The 19,793-nt window shown below is 34.4% G+C and overlaps 3 protein-coding genes across 8 annotated transcripts; all 3 read right to left on the reverse strand.

Annotated features, from left to right (window-relative positions):
- Positions 1-558: 558 nt before the first annotated feature.
- Positions 559-6,178, reverse strand: LOC114162895 (protein WEAK CHLOROPLAST MOVEMENT UNDER BLUE LIGHT 1-like). Of its 5 annotated transcripts, XM_028046887.1 has the most exons (5): positions 6,086-6,166; positions 5,889-5,970; positions 5,539-5,769; positions 3,735-4,774; positions 559-2,767 (listed from the first exon to the last, which is right to left on the reverse strand). In XM_028046887.1, exons 4-5 carry the CDS (start codon positions 4,734-4,736, stop codon positions 893-895), a joined length of 2,877 nt encoding a protein of 958 aa, XP_027902688.1. In that variant the 5' UTR covers positions 4,737-4,774; positions 5,539-5,769; positions 5,889-5,970; positions 6,086-6,166; the 3' UTR covers positions 559-892. The 5 variants fall into 5 exon arrangements, with proteins under 5 accessions (XP_027902688.1, XP_027902690.1, XP_027902687.1 ...); XM_028046889.1 differs by lacking the exon at positions 5,539-5,769 and having other exon boundaries at positions 6,086-6,167; XM_028046886.1 differs by lacking the exon at positions 6,086-6,166 and having other exon boundaries at positions 5,889-6,055.
- A 3,041-nt stretch (positions 6,179-9,219) lies between these two features.
- Positions 9,220-14,884, reverse strand: LOC114162897 (UDP-glucuronate:xylan alpha-glucuronosyltransferase 2-like). 2 transcript variants are annotated; one of them, XM_028046893.1, is made up of 4 exons: positions 14,447-14,884; positions 13,673-14,306; positions 10,520-11,469; positions 9,220-9,445 (listed from the first exon to the last, which is right to left on the reverse strand). In XM_028046893.1, the coding sequence occupies exons 1-3, from the start codon at positions 14,633-14,635 to the stop codon at positions 10,520-10,522; spliced, it is 1,773 nt and encodes a 590-aa protein (XP_027902694.1). In that variant the 5' UTR covers positions 14,636-14,884; the 3' UTR covers positions 9,220-9,445. The 2 variants fall into 2 exon arrangements, with proteins under 2 accessions (XP_027902694.1, XP_027902692.1); XM_028046891.1 differs by having other exon boundaries at positions 9,220-9,470.
- Positions 14,885-15,576: 692 nt separating this feature from the next.
- Positions 15,577-18,570, reverse strand: LOC114162898 (protein TIC 22, chloroplastic). The gene is made up of 8 exons (XM_028046894.1): positions 18,145-18,570; positions 18,009-18,071; positions 17,303-17,377; positions 17,040-17,087; positions 16,653-16,712; positions 16,484-16,555; positions 16,128-16,163; positions 15,577-16,035 (listed from the first exon to the last, which is right to left on the reverse strand). Exons 1-8 carry the CDS (start codon positions 18,475-18,477, stop codon positions 15,946-15,948), a joined length of 777 nt encoding a protein of 258 aa, XP_027902695.1. The 5' UTR covers positions 18,478-18,570; the 3' UTR covers positions 15,577-15,945.
- Positions 18,571-19,793: the final 1,223 nt, after the last annotated feature.

Below are 19,793 nucleotides of genomic sequence, written 5' to 3' on the forward strand. Positions count from 1 at the left end.
TGTTTAATTCCCAGAGAAAGAGAATATTTTAAAAACTATTTTAGTCTTGTGGTCTTACAACTTCAAATTAAATTACAAAACATAGGTATTGATAGTTTAATCATTACAGTTGCAATATTTTAAATTCCCTCTAAAATTGGATAGAAACAAGAATTGGATTAAAAAGGATTCCATTTCTCTTCCTTCCAAAAAATGAACCAAGCAAAATTAACTTATAAATGAAACCATGTCCTCTATTTTCCATCAATCAAATTCTGTGTTAAAATTTAATGATGAATAAGAAAAAAAAATGCGAACAGAACAAAGGATAAATCTATCACTGACAACTCACTAAATTAAATCGCAATATAAGTGAGATGTATAACTAATACAGAAAAGCGGTGCTGAAGCTGCAAAGACTCAAAATTTGGCGAGTGATCTGGATAAATTGGAGACTTCAGCCTATATACGGTGTATTCCAGGCATCAGAAGATCTGCAACATTCCAGGTATCTTCCCTGTTCCAATCTAATGAGGTGTTTCCAATAACCTCACATCATGTCATTAAAAGCATCAAGTCTCGACTCGGAAACCTTTTTCTTTCATTTTGTAAAATCTCAAACAAATCTTTACAAAAGCCTGAGGTTCAATATATCAGAAGCCTATACACAATACAGAATCATCTAACTTTCTCTTTCACACTAAAGATGAATTTATTTTTATCTCCACGTAAAACACTCAGCAGGCGACCACATACCAACCCTTCAGTGAGAGAGAATACAATCAAATACACAGCACAACAATTGCCAACATTTACAGGTCGATGCAGTTGAAGATTCCAACATTTCAAGTCACTTTGAGATATCCAAAACGGGTGGCTGCTAAGTTATCTGCAGTACAATTTGGGATTACCCTCACTTGGTTGAATGTGTTTTTCTTCTAGCAAAGAACATCAAAACCCTCGGGAAAAGTGACCTTTTCTTCTTTTTCCCTTGTTTTGTTTCTGGAGATGATTCACTTTCATCAATGTCTGGATGTACATTAGTCTTTGGACTTGGCACATGATGTGCAGCATTAGCTGCAGAACCAGTGCGCTCAAAATTATTTGCTTCATGACTCCCCTCAAAACTACCCCTAGGACTTTTACTCTGGTTTACCGCTCCTTGGCCAGAGTCTCCCCCCTTTCTTCGTAGTTCACTTTCAGATCTCCACTTTCTTAATTCTTGCTCTACGCCCAATTTACCTTCCTTAGCCTGCTCAGCCTTTTCCATTGCCAATTTCAAAGATTCCCTTCTAGCAGCTATCTCTCTGTTCACTTCGTCCAACTTTTCAAAGGCTTTCAATTCAGACTCCTTAGCTTTATCAATTTCGGAATTAGCAGTTGCAACCCTCATATTGGCCCGCTCTTCTGCCTCATGTGCTCGTTTGCTTAGCTCATAGTACTCTTCCAAAGAGAGTGTTACCCCTTTGGATGGGTCTATTGCATTCTTGATTCTAGTTGATTCACTCTCTTGCAATGCTTTAATAGCCGCTATTGCCAAATGTTCAGACGCCCTTGCAGCCTCTATCTCCTTCTGAGCTGCAAGTAATCTACTTTCCATGGTACTTACTCCAGCCTTGGCTTGCTCTGCTTCTGCCTTTACTTTTTGTAGCTCTTCACGAGCTGCCTGAGCAAGCAAGTTGGCTTGACTAGTCTCTTCAGCCGCAAGTTGTAGCTTCTTGGGAAGCTCGGCCATTTTCTCTTTAGCTTCTTTCTCCTTCATCTGAACCAAAGCAATTTCTGATCTAGTCTTTTCCAATTCAGCTTCCAGAGATGCAACCGCAATGGAGGCCATTCCCTCCCTTTGCCTGATGGCGGCAAGAGTTGCTTTTTCCTGTTCAAGTTCTGATTTTAATGATGTAGCCGCTACCTTTAAGCAACTAACCTCTGCGGTTGCTTTCTCTATGTTAAGATTTACTTCCTCAAGTTCCTTTTTGGCTGATGCAACTGCTGTTTGTATGTCAGTGTGGGTCTTTTTCTCTGGTTCTTCTGGGCCTCCTTTTGAGTTTCCTTCTTCGTCACCTTCCTGCTTTAACTTTGATTCCATATAAGAAGATAATTCAGCTTTCAAGTCAATCAGCAAAGTAGAGGCTGTTTCCAATTTAGATTTGAGTTCCTTTGCAGACAAAATTTGCTGGTTGAGTCTCTGGAGCTCTTCTTCTGTCTCTTTAAGTTCCTTCTCCCAATCAAGGGAATCTTGATCTTTTGCCATGACTGTTCCTATTCTTTGTTCCTCCGCTTCCAAGTGTGCACCGTGGGCAGTCTCCAATGATTCTTTTGCAGCAATTAGCTCAATAGTTAAATCCTCTACAGACTTCTCTACTTCCTTTGATTCAGCAACGGCCTCTTCAGCTTTCTTAATAGCTAATTCTCTTTCAGTCGCTAATATAGCAAAATTTTTGCGCCATGTTTCCAGCTCCTCTTTCACGATTTTTAAATCTGAAACAGCAGCTGCATACCTTGCTTTGGCAACCTCACGTTGTGCCTTGGCTGCAACACTAGATTCGTCTGCAATACCCTGCTCCATCTCTTCCACTCTGAGCTTTGCAAGTTCTGAGTCCTGTCTTGCTTGACGCTCTTCTGTTTCTGCTCTCTCTAGGTTAAGTTTTAATTCTTCTATTAATCTCTTTGTGCTGTCTAACTCCTTTAGCATTTGGCCTTTTTCCTGTTCAGCATCCTCTGCTTGTTTTCTGTACTCCGGGATCTCCTCTTGTGCCTTTTCAAGCTCATGTTCTACAAGATCTCGTCTCTATACATCCAGGGAAAAACTAAAGTTAATAGCAGTTCGAGCAGACAAACAAGTATGCATAGCAGAAAGAATGATCATCAGTATCTCTATTTTTCCTTAGAAAACAAACAGTATTGGACATTAGAAATCACATATATAGGCATAAAAGAACATATAATTCATTTTCTAGTTCATCTGAGGTCAAAATGAATTCATAAGCAAGGCAATCACAAATATAATGAATTTGTTTTCTTTATTATCATGTTTTCAGTAAAAATAAGTATTTTCCGTTTCAAAAAATACTTCCGACTTTTGTTTTGTTCATTAGCACTCTAATGCCACTTCAAAGCATTTCCATGTCATAAACATTATCTGCAGAGATTTTAACTTCAAGAAAATTAGCCTGTTCAATACACTAGACTGATCATAGCATACACAAATCTGCCTAAATATTGGGTGACACATACACAGACACTAATATCCCAAATAACAGAGCTCATATTCTAGTGGCTTAAGTTAGAGACAATTGCATCAGAAGGGCCTGCAACAAACTGCCAAGTCAGTAATTTTTACATATACCGTATATGTAAAGGTAAATTTGTAAAAATGTCACATAAATAGCATTGAGGGAATATGTAGAAAATAAAAGTTCCAAATTTCTGCAACATGTGTGCCACGCCAATGCTTAGCCCTGTAATGTAATTTATGTTGGCAGAATATTTCAGTTCCATTAACACAAAAGCCCCGGTTAACCTTCTGTCACCAGTGGGTGTTGCAACTTCCACTGTTAATCAAGGATACTATTTCTTTCATCTCTATACCCACTACAGCCTCTACCTCTTGCCTATCCTATCATTATTGTATAGGTTTAGCTTTGAGAAGCAAACGAAACAATCAGTAGAATTTGAAATTATAGGATAGAACTATAAAGAAGATAAATTGGCAATAACTGTCATAAAAAACTGATGCTGAAAAATGCAAGACATACCTCCACAGTCTGGATTCTATGAGCCTTCCAATCCACAATTCCTCCAAACTTGGAAACAGCTTGCTTGACAGATTTAATAGGAGCTCTGGTATCGATAATGTTTTTTTTCTCATCAGACATCTTGCCATGGGGAAGTGAGCTAACCGTTGCCATGGTCATCAAAAGTTCATTGTGATCATTTTGCAAATCTTTTGTTTCAGAATAAGCTGATCGCCTAATCTCATCATCAACATCACTGTCAGCAGTGATATTAGAAACATTATCCAGCAATTCATACCCGTCAGAGACATTTTCTAGAGCACCTGGTTTTGAATCTTCAACTGAAGTGACCTGCTGCCTTTTTTCTGTTACATCAAATGCAGCATCTGGGTTTGCAACTGGATTAACTAAAGAAACACACTCCTCTTGCAATACAGTTTGACAATCATTAGAATTTGGAAAAAGTATTTCTTCAGGGTGTTCTACCAGTGGGACAGTTGGAGCTTCGGTGGAAGATTGATTGTTGGGCAGTTTCATCACTTCGGCGTTTTCTTCAGGGTGTTCTACCAGTGTCATCTCTTCAGCAACTTTTGTAGTGGATTCAGAGGGTAGCTTGTTGACAACATGTTCTGCCAGTGTCGCCTCTTCTGCGACTTTAGAAGAGGATTCAGAGTTCTCTGTCACACCCTCAGCAGGTGGTGTCTCCTTAATTTTGGAAGAGGATGCAGACGGTTGGTTGTCTCCAACATGTTCTACCAGTGGTGTCTCTTCAGCAATGTTTGGGGAAGTTTCCAATGGTAGCTTGTCTCCAACAAGCTCTGCCAGGAGTATCTCTTCGGCATTTTTTGGAGAAGACTCAGATGGTCTCTTGTTTCCAACAAGTTCTGGCAGCAGTGAAGTCTCTTTAGCAATTTTTGGAGAAGACTCAGACGGTAGCTTGTCTCCAACATGTTCGGCAAGTGGTATCTCTTCAGTAATTTTTGAAGAGGATAAAGGGGGTATCTTGTCTTCAACATCCTCCATTGTAAGGATCAGTCAGGAGCTCTAGAGGTGTCTAACCACTAAACAATAATAAGAAAAATGAGTCAGTGGAGAATAAAATTAAAACAAGAGAATTACAGCCTATACAAGCCATCCAAAATAATACAATTGAATCAGAAATTAAAAACCCCCATGTATAAGTCTCAATTTTGAGCGAAATTGCTATTCACAATAACAAGTCACCAATAGAGAATTGAGTACTACATATACCATTTAATTACTTTCCTTTTACCAACCAAGGGATTAGCCAATTCCTGAATAAGAAAAAACTGTTTGCCAGGTTTTCGGTGTTCAAACTCCGAACGACAGATTGAGAATTCTTTATGGATAATTATAATTTCACAAATCACAATCAAATTCACTCAAGTGAAAAGGGATGAAACAGGGCCTTTTAAAATCAATCCGTACTACTAACAGATATAAAGATCTCATTTAATTCAAGTTCCAACCATGACTAACTACAATCTAAAGTTATCTACTACCTACAATTCTTGATGTTTGATCCACAGAAAAATAGTCATATAACACACGGAAGCTCACGAGTCTTTTCTCTTGATAGACGTTCCTACGAATCCCATCGTTATGAAATTTACATTGACAAACACAAAAAAGACAGGACATATAGGCCAAAAAAAGAAGGAAGAAGTAGTCCAAACAATAGTTACAACAGAAAACAATTAATTCCTATCTCTAATTTAAAAGTCATCAACATTTCCCCCGTAATTTTCCCCGAGAAATAGAAATACAAGTAAACCAGAACAATGCACCATCTCTTGTGGCCAACCTTTTGAAAGCAAGGACCTCAATCATCAAAGATAGTAGGCGGTCGGATGAAGAAAATTCTGACGAGAGAAAACGAAAAGCAAGGAAAAACACGGAAAAGTCAATTCCTGACTATTGTTAAAGCCAGAGGACATTCACACACTCTGTTCCTTCCCCATAATTTTCTCACAAGCGTGGAAGCGTTTGCAAAACATGTGACATCTAGCTCCAGATACTCACAAATACTTGCATGCTACGATGTGATCACAGATAAAGAGCACAGAGCAGAACCGAGGGAGAAATTAAACAAAGAAACGGGATTATGAAGTGAAATAGGCGTTGAAAGAAGGAGAAGGAGAAGAAAGAACATACCAGATTAGGATTACGTATAATAATAATGGGAAAATTGAAAGTGGGGAAGGAGAGAGAGATTCTAATTGCCCAGCAAAAAAATCTGAGGAGGAAATTAAAATTAGGTTGGGGAAAAATAAATGAAGGTGGAAAATATTTGCAGCCAAAATTAGAACACAGAAAAATAGAAAGAAAGATACACAGTTAGTGGAGCCTACCTCATCGCAGATGCTAGATCCATTTGTACCCTCCTTTTCTTTCTCTCTCATCTCTCATCTCCCATCTCCAATATCAATTATCAATTACCAAATATCAAATATGAATTTCTTCCTTCAACAAAATTAATTAACTCAACCCTCCATTGCATTTTATTAATTTTTTGTGAATATTATTGCTATTATTCTCCTCTCAATCAACACTATTATTACATGCGCCGCTAGAATCCTTTTCGCAACGAACATTCATTTTATTTATTAATTTTATTATATATACGCAAGGCAAGGTAGATTGTGCATTACGAATTAATTAATTAATTAATCTTCCGTAGTTGGTATTGGGTTAAGTTAACTCAAAAGTAGTATTTAATTAATAATTAATAATTAATAATATCGTACAGATATGAGATCAGTAACTAGACAAAAGTTTTCCACTACTACTAGCTTACCCACCTTGCATACCTTTTTCTTGGTCGGTGGTCCAGATTCTATTTCATGGTTTTGCATTTTCCACTGCTATAAATGACCTGAAAATCAGACCGTTCATGTCGATCGATCATGCAATTTCATTTCCACACAAATAAAAGAAGTAACTTTAGGGGAATTTGAAAAGCGAGTAATTAATACAAAAGTGACAGCGGATAGTAAATGATATAGATTCCAGCGTGGCAAACCGTGTAAATGGAGAGAGAGAGAGAGAGAGAGATCCGTTACATTACACACCCACATGACATTCATGATACCGACACTAATGCACACATTATCGATAATAAACATTAATTAATGAGTTTTCTTTACCCTTTATTTAGTAATCGCGTTTAATCGCGTTTAATCGCGTTTAATGCCATGATTCACATTGCTTTGCATGTAACGCGATCCACCAATAAGTGGACCTCGTTAATCGAGCCTTGGGCCCAAAAAAGTCCAACAAGTTTTCGTCCGTTGGATGTTGTATCGTGGGGTCCACATTCGGTAATTGCAAGATAACGTTACGTGTCGTGAGGGCTTATTTTATTATTAGCACATGCTCATCTTGAATTTATGATTTGTTAATTTAAATATATGTTTTAACTATATGTTAGTATCGCTTATCATTGACTCATTAAAATATAATTATGTCTGCAATGGTGAATGTACCGTGTAGTTGAAGTTTCCACAGGTGGGGTCTTCAAAGAAAAAAAAAGAAGAGAAAAAAGGTGTGAAATGAGGAAAATAATAACTCACTAGCATCATGTTTGTAAGTTTAGGTTTAAGAAAATCGTTACTATGTAACTAAGTATAAACGAATTTATTTTCAGTTTTTAACTGAATTGAAAATTTATATTCGAAATTAAAATACTATGAAAAATTGAATTAATAAATATATATGAAAAGACTAGGATGTAAATTAAAATTTGTGGACCAGGGTTTATTTTATTCTTTTGGTTTTTATGGGATACCAACCCAATGGTGCCACCTCCAAGGTTGGTTGGACACTAAAGTAGTTGTGTTTAATATGTGCGTAAACTTTGGCTTTTGCTAGAGAATCATTGTTGGGTGGGGTTAAAGAAGTGTGTCATGACTTTTCAACTAAATAAAAAAAAAAAAAGAGGCAAGGCATGAAACATCGCAGCGGGGACTATTTCACTATTTATTGTCTTTTTTTCTTATATCGCTTTTGGAATTATTTATAATTTTTTATAGTCTTTTAAATATAAATGTCATGCGATAAATTAGGGATTGCATTTTTGTAAAGATGATAACGAGTTATTGGATAACGATATCTCTTATCACATTCAAAAGGAGTAGTTGTGTTTAGTTTTAATAATTTTTTTTGAATTTCAAATCAATTTACATATATATATATATATATATATATATATATATATATTTATTTATCGTCAACTTCTTACATATTAAAAGAACCTAAAATGTAAACTAACTATTCTCTTGCTTAATAGTCAATCTGAAATTAAGATGTCAAATATTACGATATTTTTATGAGAATTGTAAATAAAAAAATGCTTATAATCTGTTTTCACTTGTACACATATACTTTTAGACATGCGAAAATGATGTTTGCAAAAATCCATTTTTTCTTTTAAGTGTCCGTTTCCGTCAATCTAGGAATCATCACACAAGTCGGTGCATATATTATCAATTTTTCTTCTTCAAACGAAAAAAATAAAAGAAAATTGATTGCAATGCTTCTCTCTTTTTTAACCTTATTTGTTTCCGTGAACACAAAATTATAAAGAATCAATAGTATTTACCACATTGATGATACGTAGATATGTTATTATACTTATGTGTATAATTAGTTACGTTGAAAATGTAATTAATTACGTTTTAATTTAATTTATTATTTTTTAATATAATATATTCATATTATTTATGTTTTTATTACAGTAAAATAAAAATAAGTAAAACAAAAAATTATATTTTAATATTTTGAAATTACTTTATTTTGATGTACTTTTTAATTTGAAATAAAAGTATTTATTTATTAAATTTTTGTAATAATAATTTTATTTTAACTTTAATTTATATTTTAGAACTTATTTTACTTTTAAAATTTTATTTTACAAATTGCATTTGTAAATACATAAACAAAATTCATTATATTACATCACTGATATCAATTATAGTTGTCCATTAGTTATATTTTACTTTCCGGTTTTTTATCTTCAATTCAAATATCTTTTTATTTTTTATTTTATTTCTTTAATTTAATCCAAACAAAACAATAATAAAAGTTATTCATGCTATTTTATTGTTCACTTTAAATAAATTAATTTGAGTGTTAAATATGTTTTCAATGTTATGCATTATTTTTAATCTTATTTTATAATTAATTAGTGATAACAATTCGAACTGATCCGATTCATTTAAGCATGTCTTACATTTAGTCTAATTGTGAAATGCGTGTCAATTGGTCTGTCCTGCATTGAAAATATGGATTGAAAAGTTTAGCCCGTCCCTAAATAAGTTCTGACCTGCAAGTTTAAGGATGGTTTCATTTTATTTTTAATTTCTTATGATAAGACTTTCAGTGTTCAACAAATTAAAAAACTCTAACAAGTTCACAAAATCAAAAAAGGACTTTTGAGAGTTGAATAATAAATTAATACTTCAACATTTTCTTTATATTCATATTCGTACTTTGACATACACGTATTCTTCAAATTTTAGCATATCCTACAATACATAACACTTGTTTTTTCTACTCATACCAAAATTTGAAACGTTCATCCAGAAATCTAAAGTTATGTAATCAATATATATAAGTGAAAGTTTTTTTTTTTTTATGTGTTGCAGGCCCATCCGCACAAACTGTGAATATGCGCAAACCAGATTTTTTCGATAAGCTTGCGAGTCATCCCACTGGAACAAGTCCACATTGTCATCCCTAAAATAATTTTAACATATATAACATGACACTGCTTAACATAAAAAAAAAAGAAAAAATAATTTAATACCTATATTCAGTATACTAATTTTACTATTATACATAATTAGGAAAGAAAGTACCAAAATAAGGTATATCTCAACATATTATATATATATATATATATATATATATATATATATATATATATATATATATAAAGTATATATAATCTTTGACAATATTATTATTTTTTTCATAGTATTTTCCAGTTTAGGAATGTGGAGATTCCTTCGGTTAAAATAGTTACTAATATATATATATATATATATATATATATATATATATATATATATATATATATAAATTTTTTTAATTTTACTTGCACAATGATAATTAAAAAATATTATAGTTTTTCAATTCCATTTTATAATAAATATCTATGTGAAATCAAATTAAATATCAGATAAAGGAGAATGTAAGGTTTAAAATTTTAGACCCATAGAACAAAACTTTTCGTAACAAAAATAATTTTTATTAGAATGTTAGCTATATAAAGAAATAATTATATATATTTCTAATCCAAAACTTAAATATGAATTAAAACTTATTCTTATTTCAAATTTTGATATATTTGAATTATTAATATTAAAAATAAATTAATATGATATTTTTAATGTTTGGGGTAATTTTAACCCCAACATTAATGGTTTATGTATGAATAGTATTAAAAGTTTTATTTCATTTGATGAAGGGTAGGTATCGGTGTTAGGTAATCCTTGGGAAGCATATCCATATTCAATCACCTACATTTTCTCATAATTTGGACATGGAAGTTCAGGTTGTGGAATTTATAAGAATTCAAATGTCAAAATCAGATTAGATTTTAGTACAATAACTATAAAAATGTGCGAGGAAAAGATAGGTACACGACAAAAGAAAAGCTTAGTGTTAATTTATTTATTAAGTGAAAGTTTTTCTTTTATAGTGATTGACATTAAGACTATTTCTAAATAAATTATTTTCATTAATTTAACTTCAGACTTTAATTAAGAATTATTTTCACTAACCTAATGGATGAGAAGAGGGGTAAATCGTCTGGGATCGGTGATATTGATTTTCCAATGTCCATCAGAAAAGCCCATGCTCCTGGCCTTCCTCCTCTCCCACTTCAGCGCAGTGCGACGCCGTTTCGTCAACCCACATAATCTTTGCAAACCCTCCTCCATGGCGTCGTGAACCTTCCACCATCTCCGGTGCGCCACGTCACTGGCGTACACTCTCTGCTCCAGGGTGTCCCAATTGCAGTCGTAGTCCCTGAAGCAGTGCCAGGGCTTCCACCCCAGGTAGTGAATCGCATACACCTCCGCCGGCTCCGCCCCGAACAGCGCGTTCTTCTCCCTTGCCTCTGCACTCGTGTTCGCCCAGAAATTCTTTAGAAGGTTCACCCTCCGCGGCAGCCTGTGCCACCACACCAACACCTCGTTCAGAAACCCCTGGTCCCCTCCGTTGTACGAAACCACGACATCGCGAAGCCGCATCAGCACGCCGAACGTGCAGTTCGAAGGTTCGATCACCATTATCCCGGAGTTGAATACCGATTGGTCGTTCCCCGTGGCGGATATCTGCGGGAAGCGGAAGAGGATGTCCAGGTTCCGGAGTACGATGATATCGGAATCGATGAAGATTATTTTGTCGTAGTCGGTGAGCTGCCACAGACGGAGCTTGCTGTAGTTGTATTCGTTGTAGCTTCCTTTCTCTGCCCTTGGGTTTCGGATTCGGGTTATCATCTGGATCTTCCAACCCGCTTCCGATAGGGCCCTGCGTTTGGGAACGGAGATGGACTTATCCGCGAGGAGGATTAGGTGACGTTTGGTCCCTGTTTGGAGGAGGGTTTGTGCTAGTGTTATTGCACCGCAAACGTATGCTTCTGAGGAATGCAATACTGTGGCATAGGCTTCGCGCTTTATTTTCGCTCTGCTTTCACCGTTTTTCTCACTCTTCACCAACTCCTTCCTCCCTGCAAATTCAGTTACATTCTTTTCTATTATTTATTTTCTCAATTTTAAAAAAAATGCACCCAGTTCAATTACACTTAAAAAAAGAAAAATTGATATCTATAATTTTATTGTTAATATTACAAGAAAGACATACTTGTCCTGGTTTATGTATTTTTATCTCTGACTACTTATTGCTTTAGTATTCGAAAACTATTCTTGAATTTTTAATTAAATGTTATTAGTGCATGCAAATTATTAATATTATAAGAGAGACGTAGTTGTTTAAGTGTATATATTTTTATTACATTAAAATATTATTGTGGTGATTTGTCCGAAAGTAATAATGGTTCTATGTCTGGTTATTGATGATTTAAACGACCAAGTACCGAAGGAATCTGATAATGAAATAATATAAACGTTATTATGGATTTAAAGAAAAAAAAATATTTTAAAAGGTTTTAATTTGTTTAAAAAGATCGAAAATTAAAAGGTCAAATGATTAAAAATATAAAAACAGGTAAAAAAGATACAGAAAACTATCTAGTTATCTTGAATGCTCTGCTCTAACTTAGAAGTATCCGTACTTTGTGGTTAGGACAAGACAAATAAAAAGATTTTACGGTATTAAAGAACTATGTTCATTTCTAATATTTAACCTTTGTACCGATTATTTCTGAATGAAGAGTTTGGCAGTTATCTTTTTATAATGTTTAAACTTTTATAAGCTGTTGGATTACTAAATTTGTATTTTATCAAATAAATTATATATGTTCAAACTTTTATGGAATAAAATATAAATGAGATACAGAAAGAAAATAGAAAAAAAATGTTAAACACCACAATGTAAAACAAAAGGAAAAAACAATATCATGGATGTGAAAGTCATCGCCTTTGGTGGATGCGAAATTTGATTGAAAACTGTTAACTGATTTTGTTTACGCTACGAACAAGGAATGCTACTATGGTAGAAACAAAAGAAAAAAAGGTTGGTGGAAGAAAGCTAGTTAGCTAAAAATAAGTGAAAATTGAAGTTCCAAATTTAAACGGAAAAACGAGATGGATAAGTTAAAAATAGTTGAAACTGATGAAAAATATTACAATAGATTCTACTATTCAATTAAAAAAAATAAAAATTCAGTCCATGTTTTACCAAATATATCCCACCTCATTACATCTTTATCCATTTTGTTTCATCGTCTGAATGAAGGAAACAATAATAGGTATGGGTGGAGGCATCAAAATCCAATAGTTGGTTACCTTCACATCACAGGGATGGAAAAGTGAAGTGGTTGCGTGGTTGGTATGGGTTGTTTAACCACAATTCAAATAAACATGTTTGTACTAATAATTCTGGATAAAGATGACCAACACACTAACAATTAATTAACTATTAGCTCATTCATTGCTAGGGAATTTTAAAATTTTGGTCATTTAGCGTATGCTTTTATTGTTTGTTTGTTCATTTTTACCACAGGCTTTTGTGATTTTTTTTTGAATGATAGTTTATATAAAAATAAACGAAGAAGTTTAGTTGAAAATGAAATTAGAAATCATGAGATCTTTGGAAATCCGTGATGGGTTCTTAGCCATATGATATGACTGAGGCTTTTAAGATGAAGAAAATAAATGCCTTTTGTAGATGATAAACTTGAGAAGGAAGAAGAAATATATGACCATCACTTGTTGCAGCTATTGTAAGATCCTCCATATTTTTTATCATATTCTCGCCACACCACGCTTCTTCTCATTGGTGTTTAGAAAAAAGTGCTCAGATTACTAGAATGTTAATAATGGGTTGTTTTCTTTCTAAGGGGCTCACAGGAAAAGATTATATAAATGTGAATGAGCTCAATCCACCTAAGGATGACACTACTTTTAATCCGAAACATTTGAGACATTGAGTTTATAAATAATGTTTCTTATATAATGTTTAGTTTATTGTTTCTATCCAATATATAACTTAGATTCACATTTCAATGTAAATCATTAGAATAAAACTTTTAGAATCGTGCTTGTAAATACTACTTATCCATCTTAGTGATATTTTAAAAAATAAATTTGGGAAATAATATTTTCTGCTTGCGAACGTTTTGGTTGTCTAAAATAGATGTGGTTATTTATTTGGGTGTGTGAAGGAAAAGCGAGCTAAGGAGGATAAGAAAATGAACAAAATAATATATGGTGTGTATATGTAAAATGTAGCAGACATATATTTGTATATACCTTGTTCCCAGAGAGGCATGGCCAACTTGCAGGAACCGAGGGGCAATGAAACTTTGTGTTGTAACTTGTTCATGTCAGCTTCATAGTACCACCATTCACCTTCCCGCTTAACCAAGTTGTCGCATGGAAACAGTTCCATCATTGGTCTACACTTGCTCCAAAAAACCACTCTTGTCTTCCCTCTCCAATCCTTCTTCCCATTCTTTGTGGCTAAATTCGCAACTATAAGATGAACTTGCAACCGAAATACGTCCCTATTCCACGCTTTTTCGGGATACCTGCATGGCAGCTTCGCAACGATGATGTCCATGCTTCCATATTGTGTAAACTCTGGCATAGGTATCTCCGGACACGACGGCACATCATTCTCTTCTTCCTCGTCTATCCATTCAGGAAACAAGTCTGTCCAGTTCAAAAACTGTGATACTCTCTGGAAATGAACCGTCGTGGTTTCCCCATGCGTGCTCCATTCTCTCACAAACCCTTCTTCCATGTTCACCATTCCTATCCTCGTTCCTTTCCCCATCTCGCCAAAAAAGCTTGGTACTACATTGTTTCGTTTCTCATTTTTTTCCCTGTGATGGATTGCTTTAGGTTCTTCCAATACTGCTTTCATTTTCAAGTTTTTTTCTGCCTACAGATTTTGAAGATCGGACAAATAATGGCCGATAAGAATGTGTACTTCACATGCACATCAACTGAAGTTTGAATTAAGCTTATATACAAACAAAAGAAAGAAAAAAAAAATGATATGCCTCTGAAGTATAGGCTCACCTGCTTGTGATGACATTCGCTCAAGGAGCACCTCACAAGGGAGCCTGCATTCTCTAAATAGTCAGATGGATGGGGAAGAACAGTGGCATAAACAAGCAGAAAGACAGTGAGGAAAACAAAATTGATTATGGTGATCAAAGCTTTAGATGGCATCGTCTTCAGCATCTTTTGAACACTCAAACCTTGCATCCCGTGTGTAGTAGTATTATCAGCAATGCTCGAGTTGAGAGGACTAGACTAAGTATTTAAATGAACTCCCCACTAATCAATTTAGGTGTGAATTATGTAGTAGTTGAATATAGTGAAGAGGAGAATAAGGAGTAAGGATCGGTAGTAGTTGCAGTAGCAGTTAGGAAATAAGAGTAAATCTCAAATTATTTACGTAACTCCGAGTGTGATTTCCTTGCTTTGATATTTCCTTTCGAATGTGACAAATGAATCCGAACAAAACGGCTTTACTTATATCACAGGCCAATAGTCAACTAAATCTCTAGGCAGAAAATTATGAAACTACCCACATTGGGTATCAGTAGCTAAAATCAGTTAAGAGCCACAGGGGTGGAGAAGTAAAATCCCCAAGTCCATTAACACTGGAAAATGCTCAACTGTCAAAGAGCAAGGACAAGGCTCGCCAACTATTCGGTTGATACGTCACTCTCTTACATGCAAAGAGAGATTGCTATTCTTTGTTTCTCAATCGCGAGTCTCCACCAATTCTATATAGTTTATAATATATCTAATGAAAAATCTCTTTTAGCTTGTTCAAAATTGATATAAACAAATGTTTGTAGGTTGTGCGTCTGCACATCATAAATCACCAATAATGATTCATGGGGAAGTTTTGCAGGGCTACATCCCAGTAGCTGTTAAACTATCACAATAATGTCCCCACATCCAATAATTATCGGATCAAATAAAAGTGGGGCCAATATATGTGAGACCAATGTAATGCTCCCTATTTCAATCACACAATGAAATGAATCGCGGGAGTGAGTCAACCACACTCGCTTCAGGTGGTGAACCAATCCCACTATGAACTTTGTGCTTCAAAATGTGATGAATCTTGTTAGTCCTCCTTAGTTTCCACCAAAAACAATTCTAGATAGGATATCAAATGTAAATGAAAACCATTTTTCTCCCAAAAAATGTAGAACTCAATGAAAAGGATTACACAGCTATTTCCGAAACAAATAAATCATCTGTACACGTATGAAGTAAGAAAACCCCTCGCACAGCATGCTCAACTACAGTAAAATGACCTCATAACTGAAATGTACGTTAGCCTTTATGTCCTCTCACATTCACATTTTCCTTACATTACATCCAATGAGAATCTTAACACCAGAAGGAATTTCTATTGAGAAGACAAGAAGAATAACACAACTTGAAGGCAGATGTCCTGGCATCTCACTAGCTGACCAAATTCCGACAACAATAACATCCAATTTCTCAAGGAAAACACATGAAATTATGGTTAGCTTAAGTTTGCGACCTGGAAATCATTCAGTAATTTCTTGTATGTGTTGAGAGTGACTTTTTCCTGGGGGAATAAAAATCAAATCCTCCCATCCTGAATTCCTTTCACTCATCTGCATCAAGAGAGAGAAAGAGAGAGAACTTATCAGAATTCAGACTACTGCCAAGCTTATAAGCTCTAGAACTTGTAAGCAGAGGTAACTACCTCCATTCTTTTCAGTACATCTTCCAAGCTACCAACCTGTTAATTTATTAAAAAAAAAACAGTTTTCAACCAAATATAGGACACAAGACAACTATGATTCAACCAAATATTCAGAAAGTTTTCAAGTTGATCATATAGGAAGTTATAAATTAATATTTATTCAAGAATCAAGGTAAGTCTTGCACAAAGCACTAGCAACACGAAATTAGGGTTAAATAAAATATTGTGGTAAAACGATTATCAAGTTAATGAGCAGCTTTGACCAATACATTGCAACAGCAAAAGTATAATTATTTAAACAGAACACTATGAAAGATGCTTCCAAGTAACAAGAGTAAGGATGGAGAATACTATACCACTATTTGCTGAGAAGCACCAGGTGTTCTAGATGCCCTGGAAACTTTGGACAGTTCCTGCTCAATATCCTCCTATCCATTTAACCAGAAAAATGGTAAAATACTATATTAATGACTAATGATTGTAGATAAGGACTGAAATAATGACAAGATCAAAGAATCAGACAACCTTAGAGAAATAGACAGGGCAGTAACGCTTGTTCTTCTTCTTCACAACCAGAAGTTCAGACTGTAAGCAAGCATATATGATTATTAGTCAACAACAGCACCAATTTACCACCGAAGCAAGGAATTACTAAAATAGAGAAATGGCTTAAAGTTATCAGTGTCTAATATTAATATGTATTCTATACAACAGTTGCAGTTAATTAATTGACAAATATTTCAGTGAGAAAAAGTGAACTGAAGTATACTGAACCAATAGTAATAATTCCTGTGCTATACTGATAAATAATGCATAGATGAAAAGACAAACTAAAACCATTTTTTAAGTCCTAACAACAAACCATGCAAAGTTCACAAAAAAGAAAAGAAAAGAAAAGAAAAGAGAACACACCTGAAAGACAGGAACTCCATCAAAGCCTCCCCTGTTGGCTGGTTTGAGCTGATAAACATGAAATGAAAGTTACATTTAGCACAATCTAGGAGCCCTATATGGTTCACTAACATATATTACATGTTGATGTATAATTTAGTTTAAATCAATGCCAAAGAACTAATTCCCACACTTCAGCTAACATGATCAAAGCTTTTTTTTCTCGCCCATTATTGTCATTGCCACTGAGCTGAAATGGTCATGCAAAAATTGTAGATGCTAACCTCCAAAGCATTTTTTATTTGAACTGGATCAGGCAAGAACCGGAATGCAATGCCTTCCACCTTCAACATGTATACCTGTTGTGCAAGAATAGCCATCCATGAAAGGTACAAGATTAACGCTACTGTTCATGGGCTAAAAAAATGATCCAGTTGCAGTCAGTAGCATAGCCTCCCCTTGTTGATAGGAAAGACAAAGGTGTACAATAAAATCCATGTTGCAAATCTCCTAATAAGTGACACGGGTCATGATATAAATGCTAAAAGTCAAATAACCAAGGCAATAAAAGTTCAAAGGGGGAAATTTCATTTCGGATTGTTTCACTTATTTTGAGACTCAAAGGTAAATGGGAATTCAACTTTTTCAAAAAGAATTGTTCCCTATCATAATTGAGTACTTAACTACTGCGTGGCTTTCAATATGAAAGAAGTCCATCCACATTTTTATTGAACGTCAATCATGGATAGGTCAATAAAAGTGATAAGATAGATAAAGGCTTCACATTGGTAAAATACAGATGCTGCTAATGGAGTAAGAATCAACATAATGGTTGCCAATATAAATACAGTAACAGTAGTAATGGCACCCATCAATTCAAACAACACTAACTAAAAGCCAGAGCATAAATGAGAAATCCGAATTAACATTTATTTGTGATTTCAGAATAGCAGCATTAGGACAAGAGAGTTGAGAGAAATTGCAAAAGACCTGGTCGAGAGTAATTGGAACAACCCTAGCCTTGTTTCGAAGTTCTCTGCTCCTTGATCGAACCTAAAACAGGGAGCAACGAATTAGGAGAATGCAATTAAGAGGAGGAGAGTAAGGGAAAATGGAAGGGAGAAACCTGAGCGAGGAAGGCTTGGGCGTCCTCTTGGCGAAAGCAGAGCAATCCAATGGACTTGGCTCCGTCGGCGTCGGAGATAAGAACGAACTCATTGTTGGAATTGCTGACGGTGTAAACAGAGGTGCCGACGAGGGACTTGGCGACGTGATTGGAGCCCAATGTGGGAGTGGCGGCAAGGGCATGTTTGGGGGATAGAAGATTGTGATGAGCTTGAGCTAGGGCTCGCTTTGTGTCATCCAAACGAGTGGCGAGGTCGGTCCCGAGACGGACGCAGTGTTGATGGACGAAGCTGGAAAACGACAGAAGCGGGTTTGAGTGTCCGCGGGACTCCATCTTACCCTTCCTCTTCACTCAATCCCTTCGCCTTTTCTACATAAACATAAATATCCCATTTCTTTCTTATCTTAACTGCATTACGAAATCATTAATCCATTAATTATTTCGGCCTATAACTAAATAATGCTTGACTTTCACCTAAAATGTCTGTTTAACCAAACGGAACACAATTTTTTTTTCTTTCCTTTTTTTTTATGTTTGAAGAAATATACAATAAAAAAAATTAATTGTTGATGGGCTAGAGACAAACTCTTTTTAACTTCACCTTCTTGTTACGTTGATTCTCTCACTGTTAGTTAGTTAATAATTTCTTTTAAAACATTGGTTAATAATTTCTTTTTAAAACATGTTGAAATAAAATAGAAAATGTTAAGCGAAGACATACGACACTTTAAATTGGGTTATGTATCTGTGTCCGACACGTATCTATATCCTTATCAGTAACACGTACTTAGATACTTTATTGATATTTATCAGTAAAATATCTAATTTATAAAATCGTATTACAATACAATAAATTTTTTGAATATTGATTAATTTTAGTGACCAAAATTAATTAGTCATTATACAGTAACTAATAAGTATCAATTTAAAAACTAAAAATTATTAACAACTAAAATAGTTCCAGAAAATTATAATTGGTCTCTAAATTGATAATTAAAATAGTTTTTTTTATGAATTGATTTCTAAATTTGTAACTAACATTAGCTATCAATGTTTTGACTACCAAAATAATTGGTTTTTAAATTGGTCACTGACATTAGCTACTAAAGTTTTGGCTACCAGAATAATTGGTCTCTAATTAAGAAATTGGTCTTTAACATATTTTTTGTTACTAAAATCGGTCATTGTTTGAGAGTTTTCTTATAGAGAAACTTTTACTATGACAATAATTTAAATTTTTTTAATGTTGACAACTTTAATACATATAGTTTTAATTTCGACTAAGACAATAACAATCATATATTTATTATGTTTTTAAAAATTATTGTGCACTTTTCAATATTCATACATCGCGTATCTATCACGTATCGTATCCTATTATTTTCAAAATAAATGTATCAACGTGTCGGATATGTGTCGTATCCGATACACGTATCGTATCCATGGATCATAGGATATAACTTTAGACGGTGAATATATGTATTTATATTAAATGAACTAAATAAAAAAAATCACGATTTTAATCCAACACGGAGCTGTGCTTATTTGATGACTCTTAAACTTAATTTTTTTTTCTTTGTTAATCTTGCTTTGCCTCCCATGTCTTTCACTTCCTAGCTATTAAAATTACGAGTGAAATTTATTAAATT

This window comes from Vigna unguiculata, chromosome 9 (assembly GCF_004118075.2).
Source record: "Vigna unguiculata cultivar IT97K-499-35 chromosome 9, ASM411807v1, whole genome shotgun sequence".
Classification (NCBI taxonomy): domain Eukaryota; kingdom Viridiplantae; phylum Streptophyta; class Magnoliopsida; order Fabales; family Fabaceae; genus Vigna; species Vigna unguiculata.